Source organism: Vulpes lagopus, chromosome 4 (assembly GCF_018345385.1).
Source record: "Vulpes lagopus strain Blue_001 chromosome 4, ASM1834538v1, whole genome shotgun sequence".
Lineage (NCBI taxonomy): Eukaryota > Metazoa > Chordata > Mammalia > Carnivora > Canidae > Vulpes > Vulpes lagopus.
In genome coordinates, this window is record NC_054827.1 from 26264211 (window position 1) to 26277018 (window position 12808).

Consider the following 12808-nt stretch of genomic DNA (forward strand, 5'->3'; position numbering starts at 1 on the left):
CATTTTTCCCAAGAGGTATTGGGTTTAAACACAATAGTGACAGGAATTACATGAAACAAAAAAAGAAAGAAAAAAAGAATAACTTGGGCTGTAGAGTAGAAAATGGATTGTAGGAAGTCAAGGGTCACAGTGGTAAACCTTGTTAGAAGGCCATGAGAGCAATCCAAGGGAGGGGCGGTGGTGACCCGATTTGGATGGTTGTATTGAGGATGGAGAGAAGGGGATAGATTCAAAATACATTTAACAGAGCAGTAGAGTCAGCGGAATTTGGTGTGATGATAAGAGCCATGTGTGAAGGATCATTCCTGTGTTTGCCATGAACAACAAGGATGAAAACCATTGAAGAAAAGGAACAAGATTTAGAGCTGAGAAGTCACAGTTGATTTTAGACATGTTAAAGGAAGGAAGACTGTCAGCATACTGGAGGTGGCCAGGTGGCACTTAGATATCCAGGCTGTAGCTCAGAGGACAGTTTTTGTTAAAGAATTGTGAGTTAGAGATAAAGAACTGGGACTAAGAATTTGGAGGAACTCTTAGTTTTTAATGTTTGCATGCTGGAAGGGACAGTAAAGGAGTTGCCTGCCATTGGCATAGAAGGAGATTAGGAGATATGGTGTGCAGAAAGCCAAGCGAAGAGCATGTTTTATGTATGAGTTATCAACTGTCTTAAGTCCTTCTGAGAGTTTGAGAACCTGAGGATTTAGAATTAATCAGTTTTGGCAATGTGGCTATCCTTTGTAACTTGCTACTCCAGCAGCTTTGGTGTACTGGGTGACAAAAGGAATATTCTGGGGAGAGAGTAGTTATTTGGGGCACATGCTATTAAAACAGAACAGGGCCCACAGTCTTTGGTAACATGAAGGTGATTTAACCAGAGCAGAAGTAGAGTAGCGGAATGGTATGAGTGAAAATCATAGTAACATGAATAGAGGAGTTATTAGATGTCAGGAATGTGAGAAGGCATGTGTAAACAACTTTTTTTTAGAAGATTAGTTTGGAAAGGGGATATTCATTCATTCATATAACATACTTGATGGGTGTTTGTTATAAGTTAGAGTTTGAGTTGTGGGGGAAAGTGCACTGAACACCGGAGACCAAGTGCCTTCACTTCATTTCAGAGAAATGGGGGAACGAGCCATGTGACTATCTGAGGGAAGAATGTCTCAGGTATTGGGGAAAGAACTCAGTGTCTGAGGGTTATTGCTTGCCTTATTTGAGGAACAGTAAGGATAACTGAAGTGAAATGATTAAAGGTGAGAGTGGGAGGAAATGAGGCTAGAAAAGGAGATGATTTAGGGCCTTATAGGTGGTGACTATGGCTTCATATTTTATTAATTAAAATAAATGCAAAGTGGAGTGATGAGAAGGCTGTAGAGGGTTTGGAACAGGAGAATGACATTAAATTTTAATTTAAAGGGTTTTTTTTTTTTTTTTTTTTTTTTTGGCTGCTGAAAAAGGGCAAATGTTTAAGGAAGTCTGGTAGGCTACTCTAGTAGTCCTAGCAAGAGATGATAATTGTTTGGATTAAGCTGGTAGCAGTAGAGATGGTAGATCGTGTATATGTTTTGAAGGTATATTTTGTGAAGAATTTGCTGATGAATTCTCTGTAAGGGATGGGATGTAGAGACCAAGAGGACAATCAAGATATTTTGGTTGGATCAGCTGAGTGAATGGTCGGATCAGTTACGGTGGAAAGGTTATGGGAATAATGGGTTTCTATGAGAAAAATCTAGATTTCAGTTTTGGATATGCTAAATTTTAGATGCTTATTGATATCTAGAAGATATCACAGTTGGAAATGTGATTCTGGAGTTCAGGGGATAGGTTGAGGTTGGCGATGTAACTTTGGGAATGATTGAGATACAGCTGGCAGTTAAAACAGGAAACGAGATGAGGTGAAAGAGTGACTGGAATAAAGAACAGAGGAGGCCCAAGTATTGGTGTTGAGGGCACACTGACATTTAGACATCAGGGAGGTGAGGAGAGTGCAGGAGAGGGCCTGAGAAGGGGTGGTAGTAGAAGACAGTGTGAGAGGTATCGTGTCCAGAAGCAAGGGAAGAACACATTTTTTAAGGAAGAGGAAGTTATCAACTGTTTTAAATAGCTCAGAGTATCTGAGAAAGATGAGGAACTAGACCTGACAATTAGATTTGACAGTGTGGAGGCCACAGGCAACCAACCTTTCCCAAAGCAGCTATGCCTATACTCGTTGGGGCAAAGGCTTGGTTGGAGTCAGCTTAGGGGAAAATGAGAGTAGAAAATTTGAGACAATGCATGTGTAGAACTCTTTCATGGACTTTTGCTGTGAGAGTGGTTCTGTGAACATAGACTAATTAGATTGGGGGTGGGAAGATGAGATAGTTTCCTTTTTCTATTTTCTTAATGTCATGAGGGGTGAGGTTGTTCCATGAGTAAAAGGAAGAGCAAGCAGATGTTAGAGGCTTAGAGAGAAAGAAAGAGGTATGAAATAGTCATACTGATAGTAGGAAAGTGGAAAATATAAAATAATTAACAGTCACTCCTAAGAGTTCCTTGAGATCTGTGTCATGAATTTAAAGCAAGTTGAGTCATGTTGGCTGTGTTTTATCTTCAATTATAGTCAATTCTTTTGAGTATAGGCATCAAGTTGGTAAAATAGCTGGGTTTAATTAGAGAAAGGGTTTTCCTAGATAAACAGTGCTTTGAAGGAAGGAAGGAACAAAAGATATCAGAGTCCATACAAGGAAATGATTACTATAAAATGGGTAAGAAAGGAAAAAGAAAAAAAAAAAAAAGAACATGGCAAGGAGTACGAATGGGAAGGATCAGGTATATGGAAAAGGTGGTAGGATCAGTGGATTTGGTTCTGAAAATGTAAAAGAATAGTTGTATTGGGGAGGGCATCCTGGAAAGCAAGCCAGCAAGCTGATGTTCAGAGGATGGAATGCTTACAATTGAAGTTTGGAAGTAGTGACTTTATTGGCAATTATAAGGTCAAATGACTCTAGAAATGGGTGGCTGAGGTCAGTTGAGGAAAAAATTGTTGGAAATGGAAGGATCAAAGCACGGAAAAGGCTACACTTTGAGGTGGAATTATCACGAGTAGTAGTGAAGGGGAAGACAGTGAACCAGGCATTAAAATCTTCAGTACACGAAAAGAATGTGATTTTTGAGGTCACAAGATGCAGCAATCAGGAATAGCAGATGGTACAATTCTATGTCACATGCTTCAGAGGAGCTGGACATTTGGGGGACAAGAGAAAATGGTGACGAGCTATAAGAAACTCTAAGCAGGGGAAGGGTTTAGGAAGGATGGCAGGGTGTGATGTTGATGGAGAAGGATGTACCAGATCATTGGTAGTTGGGGAGATGATCGCCGATTGGAAAGGCTTGCATTTTAGTTTGATCATGAGATAACGAGGGAAGTGAGGCTTGGCTGTTGGTTCAGGTTATGTTTGCCAAACTACATTTCATAACTAAGAACCCACATGGTGTTCTACTGATTTCTGATTTTGAAATAGTATAGGTGGGTTCAGATTCTCATTTCTGCCTTCTTCTGCCTAGGTTGATTAACCACTGGTTGTAATATATATGAACGTAGATCATTTGGAATTGAAGTAGCAAAAATCTGAAAGGGAAGTAAAGTGACTGAAGTGATTAGGAGATAGGTTAAGGAAGTCCTTTTGTTGGGATTCACTTAAGGAAAGAAAATGAAAATGTGGGCTCTAATACTGTTTAAATAAATGGCTAAATAAATAAATCTCTGTTTTTAGTTTGAAAATTGATTCTTTTTGTCCAGAGGAGGAAATCCTACCTATTGATGTGAAGAAACAATTGACTTCAATCTCTGAGGAGATGATGGATCTGGCCAAGCATCTTCCTGACGCTTTGAAAAAATTAGAAGATCCACAGAGGTTAAATATTATCTGTTTTTGCCAATTCTGTTTTGTTCTTGCTGCATATTCCTATTTATAAAGAATTACTGTTCATTAAGGTAGACTCGTAGAAATTTTTTAAACATTTTTAATTTAAATTCAATTTAGTTTACATATACTGTATTATTAGTTTCAGGGGTAGAATTTAGTGATTCATCAGTTGCATATAACAGTCCTCATTACATCAGGTGCCCTCCCTAATGCTCATTACCCAATTACCCCATCCCCCAAACCCCCTCCCTTCTAGCGACCCTCAGTTTGTTTCATATAGTTAAGAGTCTCTTATTAGTTTGTTTCATATAGTTAAGAGTCTCTCTCTTTGTTTTCATTTTAAATTCTATTTTTCCTTCCCTTCTCCTATATTCATCTGTTTTGTTTCTTAAATTCTACATGTGAATGAAATCATAGGGTATTTGTCTTTCTCTGAATGACTTAATTTCGCTTAGCACAAAACCCTCTAGTTGCATCTAGGTTATTGCAAATGGCAAGATTTCATTCTTTTGGATGGCTGAGTAATATTCTGTTTGTGTGTGTGTGTGTGTGTGTATATATACATACACACCACATCTGCTTTATCCATTCATCTATTGATGGACATCTAGCTCTCTCCATATTTTGGCTACTGGAGACCTCGCTGCTATAAACATTGAGCTGCATGTGCCCATTCGAATCACAATGTTTGTATCCTTTGGATAAATATCTAGCAGTACAATTGCTGAGTTGTAGGGTAGTTCTATTTTTAATTTTTAGAGGAATCTTCATGCTGTTTCTCAGAGTGACTCTACCAGTTTGCATTCCTGCCAACCGTATAAGAGGGTTCCCCTTTCTCCACATCCTAGCCAACATCTTTGGTTTCCTGAGTTGTTCATTTTAGCCATCCTGACAGGTGTGAAGTGATATCTCATTGTGGTTTTGCTTTGTATTTCCCTGATGATGAGTGATCTGAAGCATTTTTCCAAGAGTCTATTAGCCATTTATATGTCTTCTTTGGAGAAATGTCTGTTCATGTCTTCTGCTTATTTCTTGACTAGATCTTTTTGAAAAATTTAAATTTAGTAAGTTCTTTATATATTTGGATACTGGCCCTTTGTCTATTAAGTCAAATATCTTCTCCCATTCCATAGGTTGCCTTTTAGTTTTGTTCACTGTTTTTTTGCATGCAAAACCTATTTATCCTGATGAGGTTCCAGTAGTTCAATTTTGCTTTTGTTTCCCTTGCCTTTGGAGATGTGTCTACCAAGAAGTTGCTGCAGCTGAGGTCAAAGAGGTTGCTACCTCCGTTCTCTTCTAGGATTTTGATGGATTCCTATCTTACATTTAGGTCTTCCATCCATTTTGAGTTTATCTTTGTGTATGGTGTAAGAGAATGGTCCGGTTTCATTCTTCTGCATGTTACTGTCCAGTTTTCCCAATACCATTTGTTGAAGAGACTGCCTTTTTTCCATTGGATATTCTTTCCTACTTTGTCAAAGATGAGTTGACCATAGAGTTGAGGGTCCATTTTTGGGTTTTCTGTTCTGTTCTGTTGATTTATATGTCTGTTTTTGTACCATTACCATACTTGATGATTACAGCTTTGTATACAGTTTGCAGTCTAGAATTGTGATGCCTCCAGGTTTGATTTTCTTTTTCAACATTTGGGTGTTTAGGGTCTTTTCTGGTTCCATACAAATTTTAGGATTGTTTGTTTCAGCTCTGTGGAAAATGTTGATGGTATTTTGATAGGGATTGCATTGAATGTGTTGGTTGCTTTGGATAGCATAGGCATTTTAATATTTTTTCTTCTAATCTTCTAATTTTTCCATTTTTTTGTATCTTCCTCAGTTTCTATCATAAGTTTCTATCATAAGCATTCTATAGTTTTCAGAGTACAGATCCGTTAGCTCTTTGTTAGTTTTATTTCCAGGTATCTTACGGTTTTTGGTGCATTGTAATTGGGATCAATTCCTTGATTTCTCTTTCTTCTGCCTCATTGTTAGTGTATAGAAATTCAACTGACTTCTCTGCATTGATTTTATATCCTGCTGAATCCCTGTGTCAGTTCTAACAATTTTGGGGTGGAGTCTTTTGGGTTTTCTGCAGAGTATCCTGTCATCTGTAAAGAGTGAAAGTTTGACGACGTCTTTTTTAAAGATTTTATTTATTTATTTGAGAGAGAGCGAGAGAGAGTGAGCACGAGCAGGGTTGAGAGGCAGAGGGAGTGGGAGAAGCTGACCCCTCACTGAACAGGGAATGTAGGGCTTGATCCCAGACCCAGGGTTGATGACCTGAGCTGAAGACAGACGCTTAATGGACTGGGCCACCCAAGTGCCCCAGTTTGACGACTTCTTTGCCAATTTGGATGCCTTTTATTTCTTTTTGTTGTCTGATTGCTGGGCGTAGGACTTCTAGGACTATGTTGAACAATAGTGGTAAGAGTGGACATTTGCTTCTATGTATTTTTTTAATTCTTCTTTAATTTCCTGTTTGACTCATTCATTCTTTAGTAGGATGTTCTTTAATCTCTGTATATTTGTGGTCCTTATAAATTTCTTTTGATGTTTAACTTCAAGTTTCATAGCGTTGTGGTCTGAAAATATGCGTGTTATGATCTCAGTCTTTTTGTACTGGTTGAGACCTGATTTGTGACCCAGTATGTGAACTTTTCTGGAGAATGTTCCATGTACACTTGAAAAGAATGTGTATTCTGCTTTAGGATGAAATGCTCTGAATATATCTGTGAAGTCCATCTGGTCCAGTGTATCATTCAAAGCCATTGTTTCCTTGTTGATCTTTTGCTTAGATGATCTGTCCATTGCTGTGAGTGGAATTAACATAGGTCTGCTACTATTATTGTATTATTATCAATGAATTTCTTTAAGTTAGTTATTAATTGGTTTATATAATTGGCTGCTCCCAAGTTAGGGGCATAAATATTTACAATTATTAGATCTGCTTGTTGGATGGACCCCTTTATTATGATAGAGTGTCCTTCATCTCTTATTACAGTCTTTGGTTTAAAATCTAGTTTGATATAAGAATGGCTACTCCAGCTTTCTTTCCATGTCCATTAGCATGATAAATGGTTTTCCACCTCCCCACTTTCAATCTAGAGGTGTCTTTGGGTCTAAAAGGAGTCTTATAAGAAGCATATTGATGGATCTTGTTTTTTTTATTATTATCCATTCTGATATCCTATGTCTTTTGATAGTAGCATTTAGTCCATTTACTTTCAGAGTAATTATTGAAAGGTATGAATTTGGTGCCATTGTATTACTTGTAATGTCACTGTTCCTGTAGATTGTTTCTGTTCCTTTAGAGTCTTTGTTACTTTTGGGCTCTCTCTGCTCAAAGGATCCCCTTTAATGTTTCTTGCAGGGCTAGTTTAGTGTTCATAAATTCTTTTAGTTTATGTTGGTCCTGGAAACTCTTTGTTACTTTTGGGCTCTCTCTCTGCTCAAAGGATCCCCTTTAATGTTTCTTGCAGGGCTAGTTTAGTGTTCATAAATTCTTTTAGTTTATGTTGGTCCTGGAAACTCTTTATCTCTCCTTCCATCCTGAATGACAACCTTGCTAAATAAAGTATTCTTGGCTGCATATTCTTCCCATCTAGTACATTGAGTATGTCATGCCAGTTCTTTCTGGCCTGCCAACTCTCTGTGGACAGGTCTACTGTCAGCCTGATAGAAATTTGCTTCAATACATGCACAGAGACTGATCCATAAATTTGAGAAATATCTTTCCAGTTGTTAAATTGTGCATTAAAACATTTAAGGCTTTTCTGTCTGCTTTGTAGGATGTTTTATGAAACAAAGCAAAATAAAATTCAGAAGTCTACAGAAAGGAAAGTATTTTCGATTCAAAGTTACCTTTTTCTTTTGTTTAGTGTCTTTCTAATTTTATTTATAGTGTGGTCACTTAAAATGTATAAATAAAACAACTTTTTTATTTAGTTGCTTCATTTTTGGAGATTTTATCTGATTATTAAATAGGAATTTCATGTAATCAGTAGGCTATCAGAAAAGAGGCATTTAGATTTTAAATGCCATTTTATAGCTAAAGCCCTGAATAATTTGAGATATTTGGATTAATAGACATTGGATTACCGGCACCTTGTAGTTAACGGTTTCTGGAACTAGGCATTGCCCTAGGCTTAATTGCTGAATGACTTCATCTAAAAAGCAGGAATACTCTTGAAGAGTGCATGATTACGGTGTAGTTATACATTGAGGCAAAAATACTTTGTAGAATGTCAAGCAGTTAATTGAAATAGAATTCTGATTCTGACAAAATACAATGTTAGTGTATTTCTTTTGGGTGAGATTTGTGATATGTTTTGATTTTGGTATTTCAAAATATGATATAGAGATTCAGCTCTTTTTCAAAGTTCTTTTTCCCCCAGCAATTTATTTTAATAGTTTTAATGTAACAATTTCTGGAAAACATAACTGTCAAATGGGGACAGGGGGACAGGTAACAATAAAACCATTTCATATTCTATTCTACATTTTTCCCTCTATGAGCAAAAAATAATCACTGTTTACGTAATGTTTACATGTATTTCAGATTTTTGTTCTAGCAGTTAAACGATCTGTTGAATGTAAATTATGTCTGCTTAATGTTCTACTTCGTAATAACAGAGCTAACTAGGTTTTCTTAAAGCTTGAGAATGGGAAGTAATTGGATTCATTTTTAGTGAAGAAAGATCTTGGCAGGTTTCAGTGTCAAACGAGGACTAGTTAAAATTCCTTACTTCAGATTCTTTGTAAGAAGTGTATAGTAATACTTAACTTACCAAATTACACCTCAGAACCAGAGAGGGACAAAAAAGACCTCTGAGTGCTAAAATACATGCCAGAAGCATGAATTCAAACTCATTTAACTACGTTTCCAGTGGAGTGCATGAAGGCACATTCAGAGTGTATTTGCTTTTCATTTATAGATATAGTTTGACAAACTTGGCTATCTAGTTAAAATGAAATCCAGGTATCAACTAAGAAATGATATGCACATGAACACAGCTAGAAGTTACAGCTGGCAAACTGTGAAAGAGTAGACAACAGTAGAAAAATCAGAACTGAGAACTTTTAAAATAGAGCAGTTTGTGTTTTGTTACCGAAGGGAACAGCTTTATGCTCCAGTGAACCTGGAAGCTATTGGATTGTATGGTACTGCTTAGTCATTGATTTAAATTCATTACACATCTGTTGTATTGCTGTCATGTACTTAACATTCTGTTGGGTGCTGAGGCTTTCTGTAGGCTACTAATATGCGTTAATAATAATCATAAGAAAGAAGGAAAAGTATATTGTCTTACTGAAGAAGACAGCCTTTGATATTTGTTAAAGTTACCTTACATGAGACATGTCATTCTATGATATTAGCACAGAATAAATGAGCTCTTACGGTCGTATCAATCTATATGTCACTGTTGCTATGTTTATGTGTCACAACATTCCCATGCATGTAACAATTACATGGTGTCACATATCTGTTCTTCCTAAAGTATTTATGTACAAATCTCATATTTGAACACCTGTGTATAATGCTAAGTGTTCTTTATAAGATTTGAAAAGTTTTAGAATGTTAGATTAGTTTTTAGGTTTTGAATTTGATTTTGATTTTGTTTGTATTGATGTAGAGTTGTCAGCTTAAGCTTGAGCTCAGCTTTGGTGCTATTTTTAGTTGGAAAAAAATCATGAAACAACTCAGCATTTTTGATAGTTTATTCCCATAAATGATCAAATTTTTATTCAGATCATTAATATAAAACTTTAAAAGTCATACTGGATTTTATTAAGTATTGTTTTAAATACAGAAGAATTAGAAGAGCTAAACAAAAGTGTTAAATAGGAAAACTGTCTTATATTCCCTTTTTTCTCTCTAACTTTTGCTTTTATGAGGTAACTAAAAATTGCTTTAATAAACGCTATAGTCAACAGATACAGTGCCTTATTTTATACTCTAGCAGTGGTTTTCCTTTGCAGTTAATCAGGTTTGGTTATAAATAGCTGTTTAAAGTCACTTAGTTAAAATGTCATATGAGCAATTATAACTAAGGAATTAAGAAATTCATATTATGTTTGTTCATGTACAACTTCTCCATATTTTCTTGTTATATTTGCACACTGATTTTTTTTTTTTACCGTTCTAGAGAAATGTGTCTGGTTTTATGATTATTGAACATGCACAACAGCATCATTTTGAAATGATAGCACAAGCACTCTTATGTGTTACAGTTGGGACTAGTATTTGATCAGTAAATTGAATCAGTTAAAACATAGGATCATAAAAATTTTCTTTTAACTTAATATATTAGTGTATATTTGTTTCCCAATGTTTTGATATTCATCCTGGCATTTTCATTAAATATAGGACTGCTCTTTGGAGTTCTGCAGAGTGGTTCTTGTTTAAAGTACACTGTAATGTATCATCTGCAGTTTCTAATTTTAGCTTTTTTAAAGTGGAGTGAAAACTTAAAACACTGGAAACAGTCTGAATGAAGAGTCCTGGGAGTTTTTAAGATTTTTTTCTCCAAACTTTAATAGTTGTTCTGGCTGTAGTTAATCAGACAGAATCTTTTTTTTTTTTTAAAGGAAATTTGCTGCATCTTTTGATATGTTCAACTTAAAAATTTTTTTAGGTGGTGATGTATCATTGATTTGACTTACATTTAAATAAATTAATTACCACAAAAAATATAACTGGCATAAAAAATTAGTTTGGGACCAAACACTGCTGACACTTAATAAGCATACAAGTCAACAAGCATATAAGCATGTGTGCTTAGTAAGTGTACAAGTTGAATGCAGAAGTACCTTGCTGTACTGGAGAGTGAACCATAGTTGAAAGCATATGGTGACTATTAGGGAATGAAGAATAACTTTAATCCAATGTGTCCTTTACATGAAGATCAATTTAGAAAGCTTGTACTTATTAAAAAGCATTACAACTGTGCTGATACTTATTGAAGTTAAAGTTGAATTATACTTTCTTAATTTTTTTTAGGGTTTCTGTACTATTAAGTGCTATTTCAGAAAATCTGTATTCATTGAGGAAGATGATAATTGGTTCTCCTGAGGCCGAATTGAGGCACAGCACTAATGTTCACTTATTATCATTGGAAGATCCAACTGCTGATGGAGTACAGCAGAAACAAATTAGAGAACATAATTTTTTTCCTAAAGTTAAAGATGAAACTTGGGACACAACATTTGATAATTTAATTAAACATGATGAAGGAACCGAACCTCAAAACGAAGTGAAACAAAAAGAAGATGGACTTGAAGCTGGATTAGAAATTGGCAATAAATTGAAAGCGAACACAGAAAGAATTTGTTTGATGTCGTTAGATATAACAGAACACGAACTCCAGATTTTGGAACAGCAGGCTCAGGAAAAATTTCTTAATGATGTCACTTGCAAATCTCCTGAGGTACTAAAAAAGAGAAAACAATGTTCATTCATTAGTAGGGGTTGGCTGATTTTTTTTTTTTTTCCTGTGAAAGGGCAGATAGTAAACATTTTAGGCTTTGCTGATTACACGATATCTGATGTTTCTATTCAATTAAAACTTAGTTATTGCAAAATAAAATGTATAAAATTCTACCAAATATGGGCATCATAAGTAATTTTCTAAACTAATAAAAGCAAAAAGATGAAAGAATATAGCTATATGATGTCTCATTTTATGGTTTGTCTTTACAGTAAAAGAAACACAAGAATTTCTCTAATACAACTTCACTGTTTCAAAAATTATTCTTAACTTAGCCAAGAGAAAAACAACCTCACCAATTAAACTACTCAGAACATAATAATGAGAAATCTAAACATGAAGTTGACAGAGAATATAGAATGTTTCACAACAATCTGTTAAAAAAAAATAGGTCATTGGCTCTTCAGATAACAATAAAGGTTGGTGTCAGGCAAAAACACTAGTTTATTAGAAACTCTCTTACTTTACTAATAGTCGTAAAGAAAATCTTGTATGAGGAAATATAACTACTCCCAAAAGATCAAGTTTAGAAAAGTAAACACTAGAATAGATACCTCTGCTTTTTGTGGAAACGCAGAGGTATCTATTACATAAAAATCAGAAGAAATACTAAAATAGCAAAATACAACAAATGTATACTGACACTTTAAAATCTTTCCACTACAAGACCATAAACTGCTGCTTTTTGTTCCTAAGTGAAAAGCAGCAAACTATATAGCTCACAAGCCAAATTCAGCCCACTAATCAGGTCATGATCTCAGCATTGTGAGATTGGGCCCCATGTGGGGCTCAACCTTGGGCATGGAGCCTGCTTAAGGTTCTCTCTCTCTCCCTCTCCCCCTGCACCCCATAGAGAAAAAAAAAATAAAATCCATTTTTAAGACTTGATTTTTGCAGATTAGTTATAGCTATGCTTCCTTTTCTTACTTCCAATTTAAAGATTAGATTTTTTGGGGGATCCTTCTACATTTCTTTTATATAGGGTTCCCATGCTATTGGACACTTCGTAGGGGTTGCCAAATTATTGTAAAGTTTTCTTATATTCAAACATTGGCAATAGCTGATTAACTTATCTGACACTTTTTCAAATATGTAGATACTGTTTGTAAAATAGTGATTTATTTAAAGGTATTATTACAGTTGTAGTAGTTTTTTGTGGTCTTTTTAAAATTAATGGATATAAAAGAGCAACTTGTTCTTGGAATAGAATAGAATTTCTCAACATTGTAAAGAGGTTCTTGTACTCAAGTTGGGACACACTGATATTGCTTAAACCATTGTTAACCTCGTCACTTTACTCTCTCTTAAATTGTGGGCTTTATATCAAGTCTGTTTGTCCCTCTTGTCTGTCTTTCCAATTATATTTCTTTCTCTTTTTGTTTCTCTTTATTCTCCTTCTTTTCTTCCTTACTACCCTATC

The 12808-nt window shown here is 35.3% G+C and overlaps 1 protein-coding gene across 5 annotated transcripts in view; it reads left to right on the plus strand.

Moving 5' to 3' along the window:
- The window catches only part of WRN (WRN RecQ like helicase), a 144923-nt gene that overhangs the window by 43800 nt on the left and 88315 nt on the right, over nt 1–12808 (plus strand). For all 5 annotated transcript variants that reach the window (XM_041752866.1, XM_041752865.1, XM_041752867.1 and 2 more), the window contains 2 exons: nt 3779–3893; nt 10902–11328. In XM_041752866.1, coding sequence (XP_041608800.1) covers nt 3779–3893; nt 10902–11328 — 542 coding nt within the window. The remainder of the gene's footprint in view (nt 1–3778; nt 3894–10901; nt 11329–12808) is intronic.